A 25748-nucleotide genomic window follows, 5' to 3' on the forward strand; every position below is an offset into this window, starting at 1 on the left:
CAACTAAATTGACACTTAAGCATATGATACTAGCCCGACCAAAGGCTAGTTAGGAAACATGAGTGTGTGTGTTTAAGTACAATTTAGATTGAAGTTTCAATACAGAATAAATTATCTTTATGATCATAAATTACAAAAGAACATGGCATTAATACGCTTTACAAAGTCAAATTCACAAAGAAAATGAATTTTGTAGGAGATGCTTTCTGCCACAAGCATTCCTAGCTAAGGGATGAGAGACTCGCCTGCCTACCAACCAGACAACACATAGTTAGATTTAATCATGTATTGAATGGGTGACAAGTGTAAAGTGCCCCCCATCCACGTGTTATAGTTGTCACACCTAGCAATGCGTAGCATCTTGCATTCTCCAATAATGAGGTAAATTATCCATTGAGAGAGAGAGAGAGAGAGAGAGAGAGAGAGAGAGAGAGAGAGAGAGAGAAATAATCACCATTTAATAGAGATGAGTTTTATCTTGATAAGTAGAACTCCCAACAATCTCTTATTTTGTAATCACACGAGTTGAGAACATCTTCTCAAGACATTGAATTCACAACAAAAATATTATTGTGAATATGAATGTATCTATGAATGTAGAGGATGTGCCCATGGAACTTATAATTTAAAACCATCACCACGTTTGTAGTATATAATCCCCTATTGTATTTATCACAAAACCCTAAGTTTCATTGTATGGATGTAAAGAAAAACCAATATACGTATGTACTATGTCAAAATCACCACGTTTGTAGTATATAATCCCCTATTGTATTTATCACAAAACCCTAAATTTCATTGTATGGATGTAAAAAATAAACCAATATACGTATGCACTATGTCAAAATCTCTTACTCTCTCTCTCTGTGTGTGTGTGTGTGTGTGTGTGTGTGTGTGTGTGTGAGAGAGAGAGAGAGAGAGAGAGAGAGAGAGAGAGAGTGTCCGCATGTCGATTAGAAGTATATTTAGTTATAATCTCTAGCTTTGCTTACTTACATTTGAATGAGTGATTGTGTGTGCACACGCGCACACACGAACGCACATGCGCACATGATTTTATACATGTGCATGTATTTGTGTAGGTATAGTGTATTTTCAATTGAGGGTGTGTTTTGATTTGCTTGTGTGTGTGTATGTGTGTGTGTGCGCGCACACATACGTGCACATGCACGCATGTACCCATGGGTGTGCGAATACATGTGAAAATATTTGTACAAAAATTGCAACAATTTCTTCACCAAATTTAAAATTGATAACAAAACGATGAATTAAACAACAGCTGTGAAGTTGTGGCAAGAACTAATGCCATGTTGCAAACCACCTCCAAGACCGTGATGTCCAAGGGGTACCTTGATGATTGATATAGTGCTACAATTTATACTTTGATTGGCTTCGCAACATTGTTACCATATACATGTGGTAGTGATGTGTGTGAACACACTAGGACCGCCGGGGCATTTTTTCCCTCTTTAGGAGGTTTTTTTCCCCCGTGCATTGTATATACGCCCATCACTGTAGGGCAATCTATCTTTCCATTACACACTACGTAACACACTCTCCATTGTGTGCCTTGAGATTCCTTTGTCTTCTCCAAGCTGTGTGTGTTTCTCTTCAACCCTAATTCCAACAATTGGTATCAGAGCAGGTCACGTCCTCCCGGGCTTAGTCGCCATCTGCTCCAGCACACACCTGCTCACTTTCTCCAATTTCAGTGAGCTTTGGCGAGCGTTCGCAGGTTGACAAAAATTTTGGGCGAGCTCAAAGAGCTTGGTTTGCTCAGAATTTTGATTTGGGGTCATTTCGGCCTCCGTTTCCACTACAGGCAGTACTACACAGGCTATTTTGTCATTTTGTACAGAATTTTTGTCAGTGCTGTTTCCTACATTACAGGTGCCTTATAGTCTTCCACGGTTTGTGCTATATAGCACAGGTTGTTCCCGCTCCGTTTCTCCTATTTTCGGGAAGTTTTCACATCAGGTGCAGCATTTACCATGGCTGACAACAACAACACAGATGTGTTCAAGATGTTTGCTGACGAGGACAGGTTGGATGGGGACAACTACTCTATGTGGGCTTATATGATGCAACATGTTCTTGTGTCAAAGGGTGTCTGGAACATTGTGCAGGGCATTGATGTACGTCCTGGTTCTGATGATGTAGGCGATGTTGAGGATGTTGTAGGTCTTGCTGCAAGGATTGCAGCTGTTAGAGTTGTTTTGCCTACGGAAGAACAAGCTCGTTGGGATGTTAAGGATGCGCAAGCTCATGCATTGATTGGGTTGTCTGTGAAGCGCACCATTGTTCCTCACATCCGTTCAGCAAAATCTGCAAAACAGGCTTGGGATATTTTAGCAGGTCTTTATGCAAGCCGCAATGAGGCTAAAATTGCTTTGCTGCGTAAAGAGCTGGAGTCGAAGATTATGCATGAGGAAGATGATATGGATACTTTCCTTGCTAGTGTCAAGGATATCAATGAGCAGCTTATTTCTGCAGGTGAAGTCATTTCAGACAGTTCCCTTGTGCAGACTGTTCTTGATGCCTTACCAGATTCCTACCAGACTTTTGCTAGTACTTGGAGACTGATGACCCAAGGAAATCCTGAAGTTGTCAAGTTTGATGCATTATGCACATTGCTGTTGCAAGAGTCACTTTCCAGAAAAAACAGGACTAGGCAGCGTGCAGTTGAATAGGATTTTATTGCTTCTCAAAGAAAGGGTGGTAACAGTAATGCAGCCACTTCTTATGGTTCTGCTGCGAGTGGCAAAAATTCTGTTCCTAATGCTTCTGCTGGCAGCACTTCGTCTAGCAATTCTGGTGATAAGGGTAAAAAGAAGATGCGTTGCCTTTATTGTAAATCCAATGATCACTTGATCAAGTTGTGTCCTAAGTGAAGGCCAAAGAGGCTAAGAAGAAAGAGGGTGGTTCCACTGCAAATGCTGGTTCCACTACAAATGCAGTCATTGTTGAGTCTTCTGTGAAAGGAGACTGTAATGCTGATGTTGATGTAGAATGGGCTTTTAGCGCAGAGTGCACTTACAATCCTGCTGTCCATGATGGATGCTTGTCAGTTGCTGCAGATTCACATGTGTGGTATTTAGACAGTGGTGCTACAAAGCACATTACCTCACATCGTGAATTGTTTACCTCTCTTGAGTCTGTCCCTCATGGGAATTCAGTCACTTGTGCCAACAACGCCTCTTATCCAGTTCAGGGAGTTGGAAAGATTGTGCTCACTGCTGCTAATGGCAGTTTCTTCACACTTGTTGATGCACTTTATGTACCTGGGATCAAGAAGAATCTCTTGTCTGTATCCGCACTTGCTAGACTTGGACTTGTAGTCAAATTTCTGGATGACAGATGTACAATTCATGATCTGAATTTTGGTGATGAAATTGTTGCATCTGGGCTTTTGTGCCGTGGGCTGTATAAGCTCACTTTGTATGACAAGTGTGGACAAAATTTTGCAAATGCTGTTGCAGATTCAAGGGCTATTTCAGATGCAAAACTTTGGCATGCACGTTTTGGTCATCTGAATTTTGCCAGTTTGCTGCGTTTGCAGAAATCTGATATGGTTGCTTCTTTGCCGCCTCTTGAAGCACCTGTCAAACATGTTTGTGAAGGCTGTATTTTGGGTAAGATGGAGCGTTCTAAATTTCCAAAGGATGGTTCAGTTCGGGCCACATGCAGGTTGCAGCTTGTGCATAGTGATGTTTGTGGGCCCATGCAAACTCCGTCCTTGGGCAATTACCTGTACTTCGTGACTTTCATTGATGATTACTCCAGGCATGCATGGGTATTTCCGCTTAAAGAGAAGTCCGAAGTTTTTATGTGCTTCAAACAATTTCTGGCTATGGCTGAAAATGTCTCGAAATGTACTATGGGCACCCTCCGTTCCGATCGAGGGGGGGAGTATATGTCTCATGAATTTAATGCATTTCTGGCTAGTCGTGGGATAAAACACCAATGTATAGTGCCTTATACACCTCAGCAAAATGGTGTTGCTGAGAGGAAAAACAGGTCACTGACGGAAATGGCACGATGTATGGTCAAAAGTCAAGCTTTACCACATTCTTTTTGGCTTGAGGCCATCATGTGTGCCACTTATGTACTTAACATGTGTCCTACGAAAGCTTTGCAGTCTATTACTCCATATGAAGCATGGCATGATAGAAAGCCTTCTATTGAGCACATGCGTGTTTTTGGCTGTTTGGCATATGCTTTGGTGCCACAAGTGCAGCGCAGAAAATTGGATGATAAGGCTATCAAATGTATTTTTGTTGGTTATAGTGCTGAAAGCAAAGGTTACAGGTTGTATCATCCGCAAACAAAACGTATTCTCGTTTCTTGGGATGTAGTGTTTGTGGAAGATTCTGTTCAGCCCTTGTTGTCATGTACTAGAGACAGTAATGTAAGCTCACAGGACATTTATGACACTTTGTTGCCTCTTTTCACTGGTGGAAATACGAATGTAAGTTCCAATGAGGCAAATGTACAGCCTATGGGGGTTTCTGAAAATGTTTTAGATCAGCCTATTACTGATGCAGATGTACATGATGTACTTGATGAGGAAAGGGCTGAAAATGAGCAGGCTAGAGGTATGCCAAAATGGCTGGTGCACACTTTGCGTGACAGTAAATTGGATGCACCTTTGTCTAGTCGTAATCGTTCAGGCTCTCGCCATGCATCTTATGCATCAGATTGTTATGCTTTGGCTGTGTGTAGCTTACATGATGTTGAGGAGCCTCTGACTTTTGATGAAGCACAAAATTCAGAAAATTGGATGGCTGCCATGCAATCAGAATATGATGCACTTATAGAAAATGACACATGGACTTTATGTGATTTGCCTCCTGGCAAAAAGGCCATTGGTACGAAGTGGGTTTACAAGTTGAAACGCAAGCCGGATGGTGAGATCGATCGCCATAAGGCTCGACTTGTTGCAAAAGGTTATGCACAACAAAAAGGCATAGACTATGAAGAGACTTTTGCTCCCACTTGTCGTATGACTACTGTGCGTTTTCTATGTGCATTGGCAGATCATTTTGGTTGGGATGTACATCAATCAGACATTGTTACTGCTTTTTTGAATGGTGACATATTTGAGGAAGTTTATGTAACGCAGCCTCGCGGTTTTGTCATAAAAGGACAAGAGGACAAAGTGTGCAAATGTAACAAGGCTTTGTATGGGTTGAAGCAATCTCCTAGTGCTTGGTATGAGAAAGCTGACACTCATTTGGTGAAACAAAGCTTTCGTAATAGTCCAACAGAAAGCACATTGTATGTAAAGCGTGAGGGTGATGTACTTCTCATTGTGGTTCTTTATGTTGATGATTTGCTGATCACTGGACCAAATGAGAGACATATTGCTGAATTTAAGGCTGATTTGAATGCTACTTTCAAGATGAAAGATTTGGAACTGTTGCATCATTATTTGGGTATACAGTTTAAGCAGTGTGATGGTGGTATTGCCTTGTGTCAGAAAAGTTACATAGAGACATTGCTATGTAAGTTTGGACTTGAGGATTGAAAACCTATTGCCACTCCCATGAAAACAGGTTTGAAGTTGAGTCTACATGATGCTGGTGATCCTGCTGATGTCACTCTTTACCAAACTGCTGTTGGCTGCCTCATTTATGTATGCAACACGAGGCCGGATATTCAGTTTGTAGTCTCACAGGTCAGCAGATTTATGCATAGCCCAGGGTCTAAGCATTGGCAGGCTGTCAAGAGGATTTTCCGCTACCTTAGTGGCACTTTACATCTTGGCTTGTTTTATCCCAAGAGGGGATCATTGCCGCCAGACTTACATGCTTTTTCTGACTCAGATTAGGCTGGTTGTTTTGACACGTGAGTGTCCACAAGTGGTTTTTGTTTCATGCTTGGCAGCTCATGTATATCATGGTTGAGCAAGAAGCAACCTACTATGGCCACTTCGAGTTGTGAGGCTGAGTACAAGGCAGTCTTCACAGCTACGGTTGAGTGTGTATGGCTCAGACGCCTTATGGATGATTTGGGTGTTGGACAGTGGGTGTTGGACAGGACACTGCCAACACTATCTACACTGACAGTCAGAGCGCATTGGCAGTTGCGAGGAACCCAGTTTTTCATGCTCGCACAAAGCACATTGAGGTGCATTACCACTATGTCAGGGAGAGGCTCTTAGCAGGAGAGATCAGCTTGGCTTATGTGCCAACACAGGATAACCTTGCAGATCTTTTCACAAAGGCATTGTCTCGTGCGAAGCTTGAAGCTTTCCGCAAAGCTTTGGGCTTAATCCCCTTTGTGGACTGATCCTGTCCTCAGGGCATGGCACTTCCCTTTACTCATGTGCCAGCTCTCGTTCACCGCATCACTCCAGGGGGGATTTGTTACCATATACATGTGGTAGTGATGTGTGTGAACACACTAGGACTGCCGGGGCATTTTTTCCCTCTTTAGGAGGTTTTTTTCCCCCGTGCATTGTATATACGCCCATCACTCTAGGGCTATCTATCTTTCCATTACACACTAAGTAACACACTCTCCATTGTGTGCCTTGAGCTTCCTTCGTCTTCTCCAAGCTGTGTGTGTTTCTCTGCAACCCTAATTCCAACAAACATATGTAGCTATCATAGAATTATGCTAGATTGAAAGTAAGCAAATAGTCTTTCAAGCTCTACTATGTAGTACAACTCAACCTTGTGTATACTCAAGGCTCTCTTGGTTTGTAGCCATCACTCTTCTTCTCCTTTTATCCTCATATGTCCTCAATCTGTTGAAGAGTAGAGTGACTTATTATTAGATACACCAATTTCTGTGCATAGAGACAATATTGTAAGAGGGTGTGTGTACATGTGAGAAGGAGAGAGAATGATAAAAGACAACAAAGCTTAATCCGTTTCCTCCTCTTTTAGCAATACCATTTTCTTTAAAAGTCAATGCCTAGGAGGGAGTTGTGTGTGTGTGTGTGTCCAAAACTTCTTTTGTTTGGTGTGCATGAGAGCTAGAGGGAGAAGTTTTTAGAGGGTAGGGTAAGTAGTTTCCTATCTTTTGTCTTTGTTTGAAAAGAAAAAGTGTAGGTGATGGTCCTACATGTTTCCTTGTCAATGCAGCCACTACATTTCAAAACAAGTGAGATATTCAAAAAGTATTTGGATATCTTATTTATACCCTTCCAATTTGTGTAGAAAGAAAAATGAGAGCTTTCTCAAGGATTTGGATATCTTATTTATACCCTTCCAATTTGTGTAGAAAGAAAAATGAGAGCTTTCTCAAGGCATTGAACGGCTACACTTATATGAATTTCGTTTTTGTGCATCTAGTGAAAAGGTAGTTTTAATGAGCCTTCAAAATGGAAACTAGGGTCACCATTCAAATTTGAGGGTTGGGTGAGAGTCACATCCAAAAAGTTTCATAAGCAAATAATAATAAGAAACCCACCAAATAAAGGGGGGGGGGGGGTCTCCTAACTTTGAGAGTGAGTGTGTGTGTGTGCGTGTGTGTGTAAATCATACTCTTACCATTTTTCTGAATCAAATAAATTGATATAAGTTTAAAATTTATTGATACAATTTCATATATTAATAGTAAAAAATTTGGTGATGTCTAACTCACTCTCTATAGAACATGGGTATGTGTGCATGTGCGTGATGCATTTTTGTACATGTTTTCTTTTTCAGTTTATTGTGTGTGTGTGTGTGTGTGAGAGAGAGAGAGAGAGAGAGAGAGAGAGAGAGAGAGAGAGAGAGAGAGAGAGAGAGAGAGAGAGATATTGCCGTTCACTTTTTGCTCAGCGAGAACACCATAGCTTGAGTTCAAGCCAATCTTGTGAGTGAGGGTGTGTGCAACCCTCCTACCTTCACCTCCTCTGAGATGTGGACAGCCAGTAATTTGAAGTCCGGGGCTACTTGAGCCATCCCCTTGCAAGTAGTTTTAGATGGATCTAGAAGGGCTGCTACTGCATAGGTCGCGATAGTTGTGATTGGCATGAGCTCGCTGACATACGTTATGAGATCGATCGGTGTTAGTTTGAAAAGCATGGCAATGATGGGAAAGTGTTTCCTTGCCTCCTTTGCTTCATTTATTCGAGCACAATGCAACGTCTAGCAAAGCTATTGACGTGAAGGAGTACCCCAATTCCTATCTCTTTATCATTGGCATACAATTATAGAGAGTAGAAAGGTGTTGCTGCTCTTAGAAGAGTGGAAGAAGAAGGAGGAACCAACATATATGAAGGTAAAGTACTTATCGATGGAGTGGACAACCTTCAAATTCATGAGGAATTCTCATTTTGCCAAGTGATGCGAATGTGGAGAACATCTCATTTGTGTGCTTGGATCGAGTTGTCATGGTGACAATCCCTCCACTTGCTTTGCAAGCCCTTGCTTTTCCATCCATTTGCAATGAGGCCTTTATGCAGTCCTCAGCATCACCATGCCCCCTATCTCTTGCCCTTCTCTAAGCACTAAGGGTTTCATGAACACTGAGCAGTGCCAAGAAAGTTTCCTGTCGGAATGTTGTCTCATGGAGTCCATTGATTGCGACTCATGGAGTGCATTGATTTAAAGGTATGTCCAACAAGGTCAGTGCCAGGGTTGGAAGCTCTAGGCTATTTTTAGCAGATGCAACGAGAGGGCATCTCTCCAAATGCAACATGTATGCTTACACCTTAAAGGCATGTGGCATTACACAAGATGCTAATATGCACAAGAGAATTCACAATGATATTGTTAGTCAAGGATTATTGAAAGAAAATGTTGTGGTTGGCACTACCTTGGTCGACATGTATGCCATATGTGGTGCACGTCACAAAGTAGAAAAAGTGCTTGAGGAGCTGCCTATCCTGGATGTTGCTCTTGGAATGGACTCATTGTCGGGTGTGCGCAAACTTGGGCAGGGGCAAGAAGCTCTAGACTATTTTTGGCGGATGTGAAGCGAGGGTGTCGCTTTAGATGTAGCAATCGTAAGTCCCATTCGGAAGGGAATGGGGTATAGGAGGGCCTCTTTATTTGGCAGTTTAAGGAAATATTTAAAACTTAATCAAGCTTTGACCAAGGGCTAGAATGGTGGGATAGATAGCCTAGACATGCCTTTATAAAAATACTTTTGCTTATTTTCTTGGGGAATATATGCAGATTTTACAAGATCTGGTTGGAGTTACTCTCCCCCCAAAAGCACCTTTTCAATTTGCAAATATTAAAAGTTTCCCTCTCTTGTCCCCTCTTTGTCTTCTCTCTCTTCTTGTTTCTCCCCCTCCAAAACTTTCCCAAGCTCTTTTTCTCTCCCCTCAGCTGGCTGAAAAGTGCAGATCTGTAATCTTTATCCCCACTCTCTCTCTCTCTCTCTCTCTCTCTAAAACGCCATGACATCTCTCTCTCTCCTCCTCTTCTCATGCTAGGGCACCTTTTTGTAAAGTAGCCTACCACACATCATTCTACCTCGGTAACATCTCCTTCTAGATTTGCAACCTCTTCCTCCATAGCTACAACATCTCCTTCTAAACCTGCAACCTCTTCCTCCATAGCTACAACATCTCCTTGTAAACCTGCAACCTCTTTCTCCATAGCTACAACATCTCCCTTTAGATCTGCAACCTCTTTCTCCATAGCTCCAACAGCTTCTCTTCTAGATCTGCAACCTCTTTCTCCATAGTCCCAAGATCTCATTCTAGATCTGCAACTTCTATCTCCATAGCTCCAACTTCTAGGTTCCCAGTCCACTTTTGCTCTCTTCCCAAGCTTGCATCTCTCTTTCAAGTTTCATAACCTCTTTCTTGACGTGCAACATCAACTTTCCTACTCTAGCTCCCTATTTCTTTTCAAAATCCTTTTCACAATTACTGCAACATCTCCTTCTTTACTATTTGTATGTGTCTGTGTGAAATATGCACTATGCAAGTAATTTCTAGTAAGAGTATACTTGCTCATAGCTACCTGGCAAAGGATTACAATGTAATGGAAATGGACTATGAACTTTGAGAGTAGCAGAATTAGGAAATTAGATAAAGCACTTTTGTTAGATTACTTTTGTGAGCATAGCGGGTGAACTTAATTGGTGGTAGCAACATACACATGGTACTTAGTTAACTTGGCATGAAAAATACTTTTGTAAGAGAGAGAGTTTAGAGAACATGACAATAGTTGAGGACCGGATTCATACGGAGACGGTCCCCCCTCCAATAGGCATTTGTATTATAGTTTCTCCCATCAAGAGAGACTTGGTACAATACAATCTTTGTGTTCCTTGCGACCTAGGTGATGCAATGAAGATGGAAAGCTTCATGCATCACAAACATAACATAAACTTTGTAGAAAGCATTAACAATCCCAAGCCTCAGTCCCAAGGCCTCAAACACCTTCGAAGGTGGAGAGAGCTAGCGGGGAATGAGGGTAGGGAAGAGGAAGAAGAAATATTCCATAGGAGAAAGAAATAGTTCCTCACTTATCATCACTCTTCTTGCTAGCATACATAATAGCATAATAATGAATATCGAAGATGGAAAGCTTAAGCATTGAAGATTGTCTCTTGGTTGGATTTGCATTCCATAGCCAAGAGTGTTGGTGTAGGCTCTCACTTCTCACAAGCTAGAAGGAGGTGGAGTTCCTCAACTTTCACCAAGTGAGAATGCCCTTCCAAATGAGTGTGTGTGTGGAGTATATCCCCCTAGCAACCCCCCCTCCTTGCTTTGGGCGAGTGGGACCTTTTCCACATGCTTTAATCTCATTGGACCCCTCTCCCCCTAGCCAATCACATGCATCATGCAGTCAAGTACATGGGTAGTCTTTTGACAAGTGTCCTCCTTACCCCTTAGAGAGAGAGCTTGAAGATATCTAGATATTTGTTGGATGGAAGTAGAAGCTTATTGGACCCCTCTTTAGCCCAACCAATAGCATTCAAGCACCCCATGGGGTTAAGTTTAGTGAGAGTCTGACATGTGTCCCACGTGCCCTTTTAGAAAAGGGGTGCCCCTTGGGTGAGTGGAAGGTTAGGTCAAAGATTCCCCTAACTTTGGGACTTTTATGCATAGGAAGCTTCTCAAGCAACTTCCTCATTAAGTGTGTAGGGTCTCTTTTTGACTCAAGTATCTTACCCCCCATGCATAGGAAGATTCTCAAGCAACTTCCTCATTAAGTGTGTAGGGTCTCTTTTTGACTCAAGCATCTTACCCCCCATGCATAGGAAGCTTCTCAAGCAACTTACTCATTAAGTGTGTAGGGTCTCTTTTTGACTCAAGCATCTTACCTCCCGTGCATAGGAAGCTTCCCAAGCAACTTCCTCATTAAGTGTGTAGGGTCTCTTTTTGACTCAAGCATCTTACCCCCCATGCATAGGAAGCTTCTCAAGCAACTTCCTCATTAAGTATGACAAGTACCTCAAGTACCTTAGTCATCGAGCATGACAAGCACCTTAGGTGGAGTTCCCACCTCAAGCTTGCCTAAGGTCAAAGGCAATTTTAGGTCGTGTTCCCACCTCAAGCTCTTGCCTAAGGTCAAAGGTAAGTTTAGGTTGGGTTTCCACCTCAAGCTCAGTCCCAGCTTGCCTAGGGTCAAAGGATTTTTAACACTAACCATTGGAGGTCTTTAATGAAGCTAACCCTAAGGTCTTTTAACCTCCGTTAGATGCACATTGATCTTTGATAGACTACGTCCTTTTGGACCCTTATTGAGATGTAACCATCTCTCCTCTTGGTCCCCTGCAGAGGTAAGCCTAGAAGCACTTATTGCACATTGCTCTTTGATAGACCATCTCCTTTTGGACCCCTATTGAGATGCAACCATATCTCCTTTTGGTCCCGTGTTGAGATAGGTCTAGAAGCACATGTCTCTATTCTAACTCTTGATCCCGTTTATTCTCCCACATTAAATGATCAGTTTAATATGAGAAAATCATTTGGTAAAGTTAGATATTATATTTTATGACATTACCTCTCACTTGAAATCATAGTCGTCCTTGACTATGAGGTAGAGAAGATAAAGCCTAGTCATTAGTCCATGTTACTTAGCGGGTAGAGGATCCCTTTTTACCCTTCGACATCATTCCAAGATGGATAACTAATCCATTTGGTGCTTGGGAGACGTAGATGCCGCAAGCATGTCTGCTCTTTAGTCCATATCATACTTCCAAATTAGAGTGACAAGTTCTACTTGGTGTTTGGGAGATGTCGTCACCACAAACATGATTTTAAGCATGCATACTTCTTAAATTTGTGCACAATAAAAAGACAACTAGTCTTATAAGACAAAAACATTTTTCATTTAAAATGCATTTTCATATGCTTACTTTAAGTTATTATTGTAAGCATTGACAAGGTTCATATTATCCTTAAGCTAGGTTCTTTGCATCCATCTAGCATCTTTAAAAGAATAATTTTTAAACTTAATAAGATATCGTCAGATAATCTTACCGTTTCTTAATACCTTGTCTTCATGTCATAGGATAGACTCAGATTGAAGTACTTGATCTCCGATGTTTGGTTTGCAACCATCTCTCCTTTTGATGGTGCTCCTTTGTAAAGCTTACGTAGGCTCTCATGGAAAACATGATGCATGAGCCAATGGTTGGGACAAATTTAATTGATAAGCCATCTCATTGATTGGCTTAATAATTTAAAAAGAAACATATTATCTTTTTGCTAGTTTAGCATAATACTTTTGGTGGCCCATAGGATTATTGTCTCTAGTATGCCTTAGACGAGCCTTGAGAAACATTAGCAAGACCCAATCATGTTTCTTAAAGGCTAAGGCTCTTCTATGCTTATTAGCAGTAGCCCTTTTTGCCTTTGCTTTGAGATGGATATAACCTCTTTAATCTTTGGAAAAGATTCTTGTGATTCTCGGCTATATTCATCTCAGCAATGAAGATCTTCCCATGTACTTTAAGTAATAAGGGACATTTGGATCTTCCCTCTTTAACCTCAAAAGTTGCTTTCCCCATAGAACTATGTACAATGTCATTGTACGCATACTCTATAAAAGGTAGATACTTCTCTCATTGAGAATGTTGATCCACTTCCATGACATAGTCTTTTAGTAGATCAAGAATCGTTAGATTAGTTATTTCACTTTGGTCATCCATTTGTGGATGATAGACCGAAAGAGAAATTTAATCTACTTCCTAGATTCTCAAAGAGACCTTTCTAGAAATTACTAGTCATTCTAGGATTTTTGTCCGACACTATGAATGTTGGAAAGCCATGATACTTGAAAACTTGAGATCTAAAGAGGGTTGCCGCTTGATGTGCCTTAATAGTCTTTTTGACAAGCATAGAGTGTGTTTTCTTGTTAAGCCTCGACGACTGAAACAATCCAAGTTGCTCCCATCGATCAAATTTCAACTTTTGGTATACCACGCATTTTGAAACATACTCTTGTATGTTTACTTTTCATGATAGACCAACAGAAATACATAGTCTACTCCTTGAAGAGTAGACTATGGAATCCCTCTTCGCTCGCATAAGGAATGAGCATCCTCTTGTGGAGCTTCAAACATAGAGACTCTAGGAGTCTCATTACGGGTAATTCTCTTGGGGCAAGGACGATAACCATGGCCTTGCTCCCCACACTTAAAACATTTGTGGTCCTTACTAAAAGCTTCTAGCTCTTTATGAGAGAGTTTATATTTACCTTTGTAAACTCCCTTCTCCTTGGGTCGATTGTTGTTGTTGTTGGAATAGCCTTGGTAAGATTTTTGGACATTGGTTTTCCTCTTGGCATCACTTTTGTCTTTATTTTCCATGGGCTTGACATTTCGTCTAGCCCCTTGTTGGAAATTGATGCGCGAAGGGTGCGCGAAGCAACCATGGTGTGGTGGATTACTTCAGTGATAGAACCAGGCAATTGAGAGTTGACATACTCGGCCATCTCTTTTGGGTAATCCTGCACAAAATTGCTACTTTTTCTCGGCAAAGTCTATCTTTTGAAAGATAGTAGACTTGAGGTGTAAATCCTAAAACTTGTCCACATATTTGTGGATAGACTCATGAGAGAGAATCTTTAAACTTCACTATTTGGTAAGCACTTTGTCTTTTGCATCACTTGCAAGGAATTGCTTCATGATGGAACCTCGTAGAGTTTTCCATGTCTTTCAGGCTTTGCCGTTGCCACGAAGGCTAGCCCACCATTGACGAGCCAATTTTTGGAAGTGCATAGCTACATGGTGTAGCTTGGAGGACTCCGTGAAGTCCTCGTCTCCAAAGGCCGCATCAAATTGTTGGATGAAGGCCAATACTTTGTCGGTAGCACCAAAGGTGCCATCATAGGTGAGAAAAGAGATACTCTTTCCTCCCTCTTTGAACTTCTTGAGCTTTTGTGACCTTCGCCATGCATGGTAAGATTTGCGATGTCCTCCCCTCTTATATTCTCTAAGAGAATAGCCATAGCTTTCATTGGTAGAGGAGGAAGGTGAAGAAGAAGGAGAAGAGGGTGACCTCTTTCTTGCCCTTTTCTTCCTTGGTTTCCTCTCTTCACTTTTGGAGTGACGAGGAGAAGGACTATGGGTTAACCGTTTCCTCTTGGAAGGAGTTGGCGATCTTTTAGTCCGCCTTCTTCGTGGAGCCACATCTTCGGAGGAATTTAGGGATTCATCGCTTTCCATATCTTTGGATTCCTCCTCCCGTATGGGCGAGAGTCTTCCTTTGGGGGTCTCTTCAAGAGGCCTCGTAAGCTCTCTCTCGTCTTGGAGAGGAAAGGAAATCTCATAAGCACGAAATTTTTGAGTAACTTCGGCTTTCAAAGTGGGGTTGCCCACAGCTTGTTGCAACCTAGTGACAAGATAATTAACAAACATGGGGGCATCATCATTAACACCTTCATGTGCAAAATCAAAGTTATCAATGTTCATTCTACTCTCTTGTTTATTGTTAGCCATGTTAATTAAACTTAGGCGTTTACTTAGTGTATGCTTTGGCAATTCAAAACCTTAGTTGCTACTCCTCCTAGCCTTTGAAAAATATGCACTTAAGTATCTACACCCACGGCTCAATTTGGTTAAGTATAGAGAGTAGTGGAATGGCTCTAACATAGCAGAGTTGCTGAGGGATAGCTCCTTTCGGACTTCTTATGGCTCAATAATGGTAAAGCCGTAGGCAAGTCTAAAATGACTCCATTATTAAGACCAAATCTCCCGAGGTGTGCACCATATCCCACATAGTGGGCTCAACAAAACCGATAATAGATCCCAGTCCCACTTACCCTAATATAATTTACAAAATCAACCATTGATAGGCTACTTAAGGACCTCTCTTCTTAAGTAAGAAAAGAGAAACCAAATGCTCTGATACCAATGTAATGGAAATGGCCTATGAACTTTGAGAGTAGCGCAATTAGGAAATTAGATAAAGCACTTTTGTGAGATTACTTTTGTGAGCATAGCGGGTGAACTTAATTGATGGTAGCAACATAAACATGTACTTAGTTAACTTGTCATGAACAATACTTTTGCAAGAGAGAGAGTTTAGAGAACATGACAATAGTTGATGACCGGATTCATACAGAGCCGGTCCCCCCTCCAATAGGCATTTTTATTATAGTTTCTCCCATCAAGAGAGACTTGGTACAATACAGTCTTTGTGTTCCTTGCGACCTAGGTGATGCAAAGATGGAAAGCTTCATGCATCACAAACATAACATAAACTTTGTAGAAAGCATTAACTATCCCAAGCCTCAGTCCCAAGGCCTCAAACACCTTCAAAGGTGGAGAGAGCTAGCAGGGAATGAGGGTAGGGAAGAGGAAGAAGAAATATTCCATAGAAGAAAGAAATAGTTCCTCACTTATCATCACTCTTCTTGCTAGCATACATAATAGCATAATAATGAAGATCGAAGATGGCAAGCTTAAGCATTGAAGCATGTCTCTTGGTTGGATTTGCATTCCATAGCCAAGAGTGTTGGTGTAGGCTCTTGCTTCTCACAAGCTTGGAGAAGGAGGTGGAGTTCCTCAACTTTCACCAAGTGAGAATGCCCTTCCAAATGAGTGTGTGTGTGTGTGTGGAGTATATCCCCCTAGCAACCCCCCCTCCCTACTTTGGGTGAGTGGTACCTTTTCCACATGCTTCAATCTCATTGGACCCCTCTCCCCCTAGCCAATCATATGCAGCATGTAGTCAAGTACATGGGTAGTCTTTTGACAAGTGTCCTCCTTACCCCTTAGAGAGAGAGATCATGAAAATATCTAGATATTTGCTGGATGGAAGTAGAAGCTCATTGGACCCCTCTTTAGCCCAACCAATAGCATTCAAGCACCCCATGTGGTTAAGTTTAGTGAGAGTCTAACATGTGTCCCATGTGCCCTTTTAGAAAAGGGGTGCCCCTTGGGTGAGTGGAAGGTTATGTCAAAGATTCCCCTAACTTTGGACTTTTATGCATAGGAAGCTTCTCAAGCAACTTTCTCATTAAGTGTAGTGTAGGGTCTCTTTTTGACTCAAGCATCTTATCCCCCATGCATAGGAAGATTCTCAAGCAACTTCCTCATTAAGTGTGTAGGGTCTCTTTTTGACTCAAGCATCTTATCCCCCATGCATAGGAAGCTTCTCAAGCAACTTCCTCATTAAGTGTGTAGGGTCTCTTTTGGACTCAAGCATCTTACCCCCCATGCATAGGAAGCTTCTCAAGCAACTTCCGCATTAAGTATGACAAGTACCTCAAGTACCTTAGTCATCAAGCATGACAAGCACCTTAGGTGGAGTTCCCACCTCAAGATCACCTAAGGTCAAAGGCAAGTTTAGGTCGTGTTCCCACCTCAAGCTCTTGCCTAAGGTCAAAGGTAAGTTTAGGTTGGGTTTCCACCTCAAGCTCAGCCCTAGCTTGCCTAAGGTCAAAGGGCTTTTAACACTAACCATTGGAGGTCTTTAATGAAGCTAACCATAAGGTATTTTAAGCTCCATTAGATGCACATTTCTCTTTGATAGACTACCTCCTTTTGGACCCTTATTGAGATGTAACCATCTCTCCTGTTGGTCCCCTATTGAGGTAAGTCTAGAAGCATTTAGTGCACATTGCTCTTTGATAGACCATCTCCTTTTGGACCCCTATTGAGATGCAATCATCTCTCCTTTTGGTCTCGTGTTGAGATAGGTCTAGAAGCAATGTTTCTATTCTAACTCTCGATCCTGTTTATTCTCCCAATTAAATGATCAGTTTAATACGAGAAAATCATTTGGTAAAGTTAGATATTATATTTTATGACAACAATGCAGTAGAGATCTACTATACATGGTGCCAATGTAGCAGAATGCAAGGCTTATGAAGGGTCACACATTTTCAATGTTGGCAAAGGATCCTAAGGTAAGTGTCAATTCTTGCAAAGCATGTGTTGTTAGTGTATTTTTTCCATGAATGACTTATTGGAGCTCTTTTTACTTTGAAATTAGAAGGATTTGTTATCAATCATCTCTTATCTTAGCAGATTCTCCTATATTCAACAACATTGAAAATTAGTACTAGTGCCTCCAAAAGATTTATTTGAAAGCTGCTATCAATGATTGGAAAACTTGACTTCAATGCATTTTAGCAATGTAGGACATAATATGGGTTGGTCTAAATTCAACAATGTTCAAATACTTGCTCTTGGAAGAGGTGAAGTTTTGAATGTTTATATTGCAATCGGATTCAACTATGGATTTAAGAAACTCACATTGTATTTAGCTTCTGATATTGTATATCTATGTATTCATGTTTTTTCTGCAGAAGGTGTATCGCAAAAGTTAATGACGTGGAATTTCATGCCTGTAATATTTGAATAGTCAAGCCCTAGGGAGATATAATCAGTCACTTTGTGGCTCAATTACAGACCAAGAACCAACCAAGCCAAGATAGACATTCAAGTGTGGAACCAAATCTCAACAACCAAGAATCGGTTGAAAGTGTCTGCTAAACTTACACCTGCAAAGAAAGGTGCTACAAATGGAAGGTAAGACAAAGGGGCCAAAAGGCGGAGCAATAGATAGATAGATAGAGATAGAGATAGAGATAGAGAGAGAGAGAGAGAGAGAGAGAGAGAGAGAGAGAGAGAGAGAGAGAGAGAGAGAGCCTAGCTTTGTTCTCATGTATGGAACACTTAATTACAAAACTCATATGCTAAGCCAGTGGGCTCATGTAATTGATTAATGCAATACAACCTTTACCATCTTATTGTGTCATCTCTTTGCTTGCAATGAACTTTTTCCATGTTTTGAAGTTACTTTATGTTGTCATTCAGATTAATTGTGTGCACTTGTCTTGAAATACTATTGTTTCCCTCATTTTCTAGGCCCCACAAAAATTTGTGTTGAGAACCAAGTTAGCCAAGAATGTTTGTAGTTGACACATTCTTGTACATAATTGGATATCAATAGTGGCTGCTGAAAGGACGGTCAGAAGGCACCATAAAACAAAGGAAAGCTCATTATTTGTATTTCTAAATAAAGGACATCTAAATCTGAAATGTGAACATGAAACATATACTTGCTAATAGTACAATTAGCCTTTATAGAAATTAGGAAGAGAATGGGAGGGCCGCTTATTTGGAAGTTTAAGTATTCAAAACTTAATGAATCTTTGACCAAATGCTAGAATGGTGGGGTAAGTGGTGGACTTTAGGACATATGCACAAAAGTTTCTTGGAGCAAGTTAGTGGCTTAGACCACTTTGATCATGGTAGATTTTGATCTCACCATAACTTCCATATACAATATGAAATATTAATGGAAGTATAGTTTTAATACGTTAAAAACATGATAAGACTTTTATTTGATTTCAGAGGATCCAAAAAATGGATAAAAAAAAAAAATAGAAGTTATGCAATAAGTTGCAATCTATTATTGAGCATAAATGAGTATTGAATTCCATCAATCTTTATTGAGATATCGTAGAAGCTTCACAACTATACTACATACCTAAAATGGAATTTTAAAAAACGTTTGAGCCAACTTAAGAAATATCTAACATACATTAATGATAGTGAAAATTCTTGCGATTTGACAAATTATTCTGCTAAAGATGGACATGGAAATGCGTTAAGTATAGAGCTTGATTTACCCTTGTAATTCTTATTTTAGAAAAACACATTTTTAAGACCCCATAATGAGTAGAATTTATTGTACATGAGAAAAATCACTCATCGAAAAACTAAAATCACTCTCCGAAAAACCAAAAATCAATCCCCGGTCTCGAGCAGGTTCGCCGGAATATTCTCTTTTGCTGAAATATATTGGTCGGATTGTGGTAAAAAAGTTGGAGTTTTCCATGCGAGGCCATGTTCTGGGGCCAAATTATGGCCAAATCAAGCATCTTTTGCACCAAAGAACCGCGCCAGGGGGTGTTTCGGGACGCGAGGGGTCTATACCAAGCTCTGTGCACCACGACGCGCAAAAATCCATGTTTGAACTGCAAAATATGGCCAGATCAAGCATCTTTTGCACAAAAAAACGGCTCCGCGGGGTTTTTCGGGACCGGAGGGGTCCAGACCAAGCTCCGTGCACCACGGTGCGCAAATGGACTGTTTGACTGATTGCTAATGTGCCAGTCATCATTGACACAACTATTGGGAACAATGTTAGTGTGGGGGAATATTTGAAGGTCCACAATCTCTTGAAAAACAATATTGGAGTCGAGCGCCTCCCATACTCCCATTGTTTGCTTCCATCTTCTGTATGGAAATTCCATTGACAAGCCTTTCTTTGCAATATGGTTTCTGCATACCAATTTTCACCAATAATAGAGCATTTGATGTGGCATAAGCGTGGCCATAGAGGAATATCTCTTGTGAGGGAAGCTCTCAAGATAAACACTATTCATATAAACACTTGCCAATGTCCACATAAATAGCTTCAAAGTTGCCTCTAAAAGATTCCATTGACTCCCACTCTGCAAAATTATATGGAAAAATATATGAAATGAAAATACACCAAATTATGCATATATTGAAGCAACCTAAGAGGTAAAAGCATAAATGATACAATCCAAAACATTTAAATAGAAGGAGAACATGTACAGTTTGCAAGAAACCTAGGTTGAAGCAAAGACATGCCAAGCACCAATAGAGAAGCTATAACCACATGTTGTACCTTTGGTAGACGCTTGCCATCTTGAGTTTTCTTGAAACCCATGATCTTCCCATTCCAATGATGTGTCTGAGAAGCCATATGTTTGCTTGATACCTTGTGTAAACAGCATGAACTTAGCCGCATTTTCACCCACATAAATAATTTGTAGTCATGTTAGCAACTGAAGAACTACTATCGTCCTGCACATTGGTGCAACTTATTGAGTCAATAAAACTCCCACGTTGACGAGCACCTAAAGAAGCCATGAAAGCAATGCAGCACATGCATTGAAAAGAATGAAGATTTGTTCATATACACAGTTTTTATTAGTGTGGCATAATGAGAAATGCTAAGATGTATACAAAGGCAGACAATGGCACTGCTACAAATCTCTACATCTCTACATGAAAGATGGAAACAAAAACCAACATGGTGAGTGAGCAAAGATACGAGAACATTGGAAGTAGGAATGAAGCTCATTGTCCTTACGAATGCATAAGCCTAATAATCTTACCCAACAATGCCCCTAACAATTTGGGTACAAATAAGATCTATGATATTGATCTTAATAAAGGTTCTTCATGTATGTATACGTATGTGAAATAGTGTGCCATTATATACATAAATACACAGTCTCTCACTCGACTTGATAATTAGCCTAGTATCCTCCTTAGAAAACTAAGGATTGTTTTGTCTCAAGGATTCTTTACTTAAGCCATGTTAGACTGCTTAATGAATGCATTTCACACAAAAGGAATAACAAGTTTTTCAACAAAATAACAAAGTATGAGAGTTTAAATCTCTCCCTTCCCTCTCTCTCTCTCTCACACACACACACACACACACACACACACACACACACACACACACACAAACACAATGTGGTTAACAACAAGAGCCCTCCTTGAGTATCTCATGTGCATTGCACACGATAGAAAATGAAGCAAGCCACACATTTGAAATTGGCTTTCCAAGGTTGTTGTCAGTATAAGATGCTAGGAAAATCTAGGCCATGTGACCATCTGGCCTATGCTTTGAGATTGAAGAACCACAAAGCCCTTGGAGAACTGAGAAAGTATTGCTACATGGTCTTGTCGTACTTCTTTTGTAACTATATAATCACAGCAATGCGCGGGTCACACACTAGTTTTGCTTTGAAGGGTTCGAATAAAAAGAAGCAGGCGTAAAAGTACTCCTGTTAACGTACCTTTGGATCGACCTTTGGCTTTTGAAGGGTTCAAAATATTCCTCTACGTGGTCCGCCAACGATCTTGTAGAGATTATTAACGTACCGTTGGCTCGACTTTTACTTTAAAGGTTTCAAAAGAAGCAAAGGTAAAAATATTCCACCAGAAGATCATGTACATTGAGATCAATAGCATGCTCAAAAGTAGTCCTCTTGTGTGTAGGTATGTGTGTGTGTGTGTGTGTGTGTGTGTGTGAGAGAGAGAGAGAGAGAGAGAGAGAGAGAGAGAGAAATATATACGTCGTGTGTGTGTGTAGACTCTAGAGTTCGCTAGAATTATTGTAGCGGCTCTGTGTTTTCAAGCCCTAGACTATATTTCATCATGAAGAGTATTTTCTTAAGTCATGAAGGCGCGGACAAGCTCTTTGTAACTTCCTTGTATGAGGAGCTGAAGAAGCGGCAACTGGAGGCCTTCCTGGATGTGGATCGAGAGTCTCTTCCACTGGGAGAGAATTTTCCCCAGAGAATTGTGGACGCCATCAAGGGATGCAAGGTGGCTGTGTTTCTGCTGTCCGAGGCATTTCTCAGTAAACGATGGCCCATGATTGAGCTGGTAGAAGCCCATAACCACTATAAGGAATACGGCCGTCCCTTACTTCTCCCCATCTTCTTCAGTATTGCTGTCAATGAGATCCCATCCAAGTGGCAGATCTGGGAAGCTGCATGGGATAAGCTGACAACAGCGTCTAGGGCAACCACGACGACGTCGTTAAGCACAGATCATACGTCGACTTATAGGACTCAGCTGAGCCGTGAAATATGTGGGAGGGCTGTAAAGTACATCACCAAGCACAATGGGATCTGTAAGGGCTCCGGCCAAACTGACCACGAGTTCTTGATGAAGCTCGTCCACGAGCTCTGCCTGAAAGTGAAACCAGATATATGGGGCACCAATGACATGCATTCCAAGCACCACCTCTGTCAGGTGCACTACCATAATAACTATGCTCAATATATTTTGAAAGTCAGACTTGAATAATTATTAGTATTGATCATCAGCTGGTTAGTTTCATTTCTCATGAGAGGGTGCCACCATTCACAAGAAGTTTTGGATAAATTATTGTGACTTATCTCAACATCATGAGCTTCTGGTATGCGGTGCCTCTCGAGCAGAAGCTCATGATGTTATGCATTGTATGAAAAACACTGAAAAAGACTCTATTTTCCTACATGAGAAAATTTCTAAATCTTCTTGTGATATTATACACAGAGAATTACTTTTACTTCTAATTGCTACGAGGGATAATAACACTTTTAATTCAACACTAAACGCTCCTATTGCAATATGATTGGCTGCAGCCTCTGAAAAAAAGGTTTGATGCACAAGTAGCAATGCCAGGACGTCCTAAAGTGGTGGGTGTATGGGGAGAGAAGAACAGCGGGAAGAGTAAACTTAGTAATGCCCTGTGCTCTGACTATTTCGCTGAGTATGATGGTCGTGTGGAATGCGTAGAGTTTGCGCCTCATATTACGTCCATTGTCAAGGAAGTGAAGGCCATTGTTCGAATCCTCACCGATGCTGACTGGCGTGTCTTGGATTCAATTACCAACGTTACATCTGTAAGTAATTGGCTGCCAGCTTATGCTTTTTTTTTTCTAGCTTGAACATGAACATACCCTTGATAGTTTCAGTTTGTGTTGGCTTGATGTACCACAAGAAGATTTAGAAATTTTCTCATGTAGGAAAACAGTCTTTTTCAGTGTTTTTCATACAATGCATAACATCATGAGCTTCTGCTCGAGAGGCACCACATACCTAGCTAGGTGTACGATTGGGGGCAGGGACCACCGGGCCGGCAGTCCCTGCCCCCAATCGTACCTAGCTAGGTATGTGGTGCCTCCCTCACAGAAGCCCATGATGTTGAGGTAAGTCACAATGTGGGAATTATTGTGAGAATTTTTCCAAAACTTCTTGTGTATACTGTACTATTGCAGGCAATCAAGTATTTGGAAAGCCGTCTGAAGGAAAAGGACACGAAGTTTTTTTTGGCTCTAGACAATATTCCTGATCAAGATACAGTGGGACGTAGCAAGAGGCAACTAAGAGACTTAGTGGTAGGGATCAAAAGGTCTTGCAACCAGGAGAGCAAGCTCTTGTTAACTGCAAAAGACTCCGACTCCTTGGAGTCCTTTATGAACGAGTGCGGTATTCCCTGCAATCAAGCAATGGAATTGCCCCCGCTACCTCTGCAGGGAGCCATTGAAATGCTTGTGAGCTTTGCGACTGATTCCAAAAAGTCATATCACAACAGCTTTAATACAGACGAACAACGGGCTATTCAGAAGTTGTGTTATGAGCCACCAATTTACAATATGCATTCGGAGAGGTTTAACCCGGGTGCGGCCAAATCAATTGGCTTGGTAATCAGGGGTTCCAGGACAGATGAGATTGCCAAAAACCCTGTCCACTGGCACTCTGCGGTGAAAGAGTACCTGTCAAGTGACCTGAATCAGTTTTTCGCTCAAACAATACCCTGTGCCCTGGAGCGTGCTTTCAAAGACAATGCAAAAATGGAACAGGCGTTGCTATTCATCCTGGATGCAACGCTTTATGAAAAAGCCATGGGATCTACTTTGAAGGGTATCTGGAGTTGGCTGGGTATTGTCCATGATATCACTCAGAAGTCCGTGAAACTAATGGTAGAAAAACAACGCATGCAGCACAATATTTCAATCATGCTTAACATTGCTAGCTGTGAATTGAATTATATGCATAGCACAAGAAGTTTTGGACAAATTCTCACAATAATTCCTACATTTTGACTTACCTCAGCATCATGAGCTTTCTGCTTGAGAAGCATCGCATACCTAGCTGGGTACGATTGAGGGCAGGGGACCGCCGGCCCCGAGGTATGCGATGCCTCTCGAGCAGAAGCTCATGATGTTGTGCATTGTAATAGACTCCGTTTTCCTACATGAGAAAATTCCTAAATCTTCTTGTGATATGTATTTTGCCTTTGCATATGGTGGCGCAGTTCAAGGAATGCAAGGCACAAAAACTCATCGATTGGGACGAGGACGAGGAAGAGCGTGACGAAGACTATCCGGATGTGAGAACAGTCTTCGATTGGCCATGTTTCACATTTCCAAAATACGCCAAGTTCGAGACGCAAAAGAATCCCAACAAGTGGAAATGGTTCTACTACAGCGGTGCCCAGCCCAAGGAGGTGCCGGAGAACACGGCACTGGAGAAAGTGAGGAAGGTGGCTCTGGTGCAAGGCAATTTCAGTGATGTAATAGAGGTGGTCTGCCTCAAGCGTTGTGTGGCAGTGGTAGCCTTCATAATGGCACGTTGCCACAAAGTGCAGCAGGTGAAGTTGGCAGTGTCCATGAGGGAGCTACAGGTGGTGGAAATCAAGAGCTGCCCAAGCTTGCAAAAGATCAAGGGCCTGGAGGGCAAGGAGCTGCTTGAGCGTCTTCATCTCAACGCTGTCCCCAACTGGCCGATAGCAGGTTCTGCGGTGCTCAACTTGGGCAGCTTCAAATATTTGCGCAGTGTGCGCCTCAAGAGCACGGGCTTGCAAAACCCACCTATGATCAGCGGCTGCCGTCATCTACAGGAGTTTTACATGGAGTTCAACTACAGATTGGAAATGCTTCCCCACTCATGGACAGACTTGAACTCTCTCACTAACATCAGCTTCGCCGACAATCCCAAAATCACAACCCTCCCTGACCTCTCCCCGCTCGCCTCATCTCTCACCCACCTTAGCATCCGAAACTGTGTAGCTCTCACCAACATCCTCACCATACAATCCCTTACCTCCCTTCAGTACCTTAACATTAGTGGTTGCAAAAGCCTCGATGCTCCCCTCCCAGACCTCTACAACCTAAAACAAGGATGCCTCAAGGAAGTCGCCGCCTTTGGTCTCTCTCCGGAAACGCTCAAGCTTTGGAAAAACAAGGGTCCCAACCATAAGGATCTTACTATATAGTGAAGTGATGTGTCTGCGAACACATTTAGGACCGTCGGGCATTTTTTCCCTCTTTTAAATATAGGAGGTTTTCTCTCCGACTTGTGTGTATGCTTATGATCATTCCTAGGCTCACCATACCTTGTCTTATTGATACAGTACTAGATCCATTGTGTTTTGTGTGCTCTTCGGTCTTCTTTTTCTCCAAGCAATGTGTATTCCTAGCTACAATAATATATGGTCCAAAGTTTGTGGTACTTCAGGAATGCATCAAGTAGCAATCAATTGCTCCTTGAGATCTTTAATCTCCACCAGAAATATATCCATTTAATCATTCTCTTGTATAATCTTAGCTGATTATAGTTCTTTATGCATGCGAACCAATTAGAATATATATCCCAAGCATATTGTTACTGTTGTTTTTCTTGAACAAATGTGAGGAGTAACAGACTGTTTCACAGACAACGCAATCAATTCATGCGTCGATGGATCTTAACCATCTCAGCATGCATGCTCAAATAGTGGGCAAAACAATAGACTTGTTGCGGACCCTATATCCACAGAAGGCAGACGTTCATCATCACTACAATAA

At 41.5% G+C, this 25748-nt stretch overlaps 1 protein-coding gene across 1 annotated transcript; it reads left to right on the plus strand.

Moving 5' to 3' along the window:
* Positions 1-21463: 21463 nt before the first annotated feature.
* LOC147442491 (disease resistance protein Roq1-like) lies at positions 21464-25413 on the plus strand. The gene is made up of 4 exons (XM_086528653.1): positions 21464-22167; positions 22542-22802; positions 23178-23882; positions 24218-25413. Exons 1-4 carry the CDS (start codon positions 21565-21567, stop codon positions 25175-25177), a joined length of 2529 nt encoding a protein of 842 aa, XP_086384779.1. The 5' UTR covers positions 21464-21564; the 3' UTR covers positions 25178-25413.
* The last annotated feature ends 335 nt before the right edge of the window (positions 25414-25748 follow it).

The sequence above is a fragment of the Adiantum capillus-veneris genome, chromosome 14, assembly GCF_014529385.1.
Source record: "Adiantum capillus-veneris isolate H3 chromosome 14, ASM1452938v2, whole genome shotgun sequence".
Taxonomy (NCBI): domain Eukaryota; kingdom Viridiplantae; phylum Streptophyta; class Polypodiopsida; order Polypodiales; family Pteridaceae; genus Adiantum; species Adiantum capillus-veneris.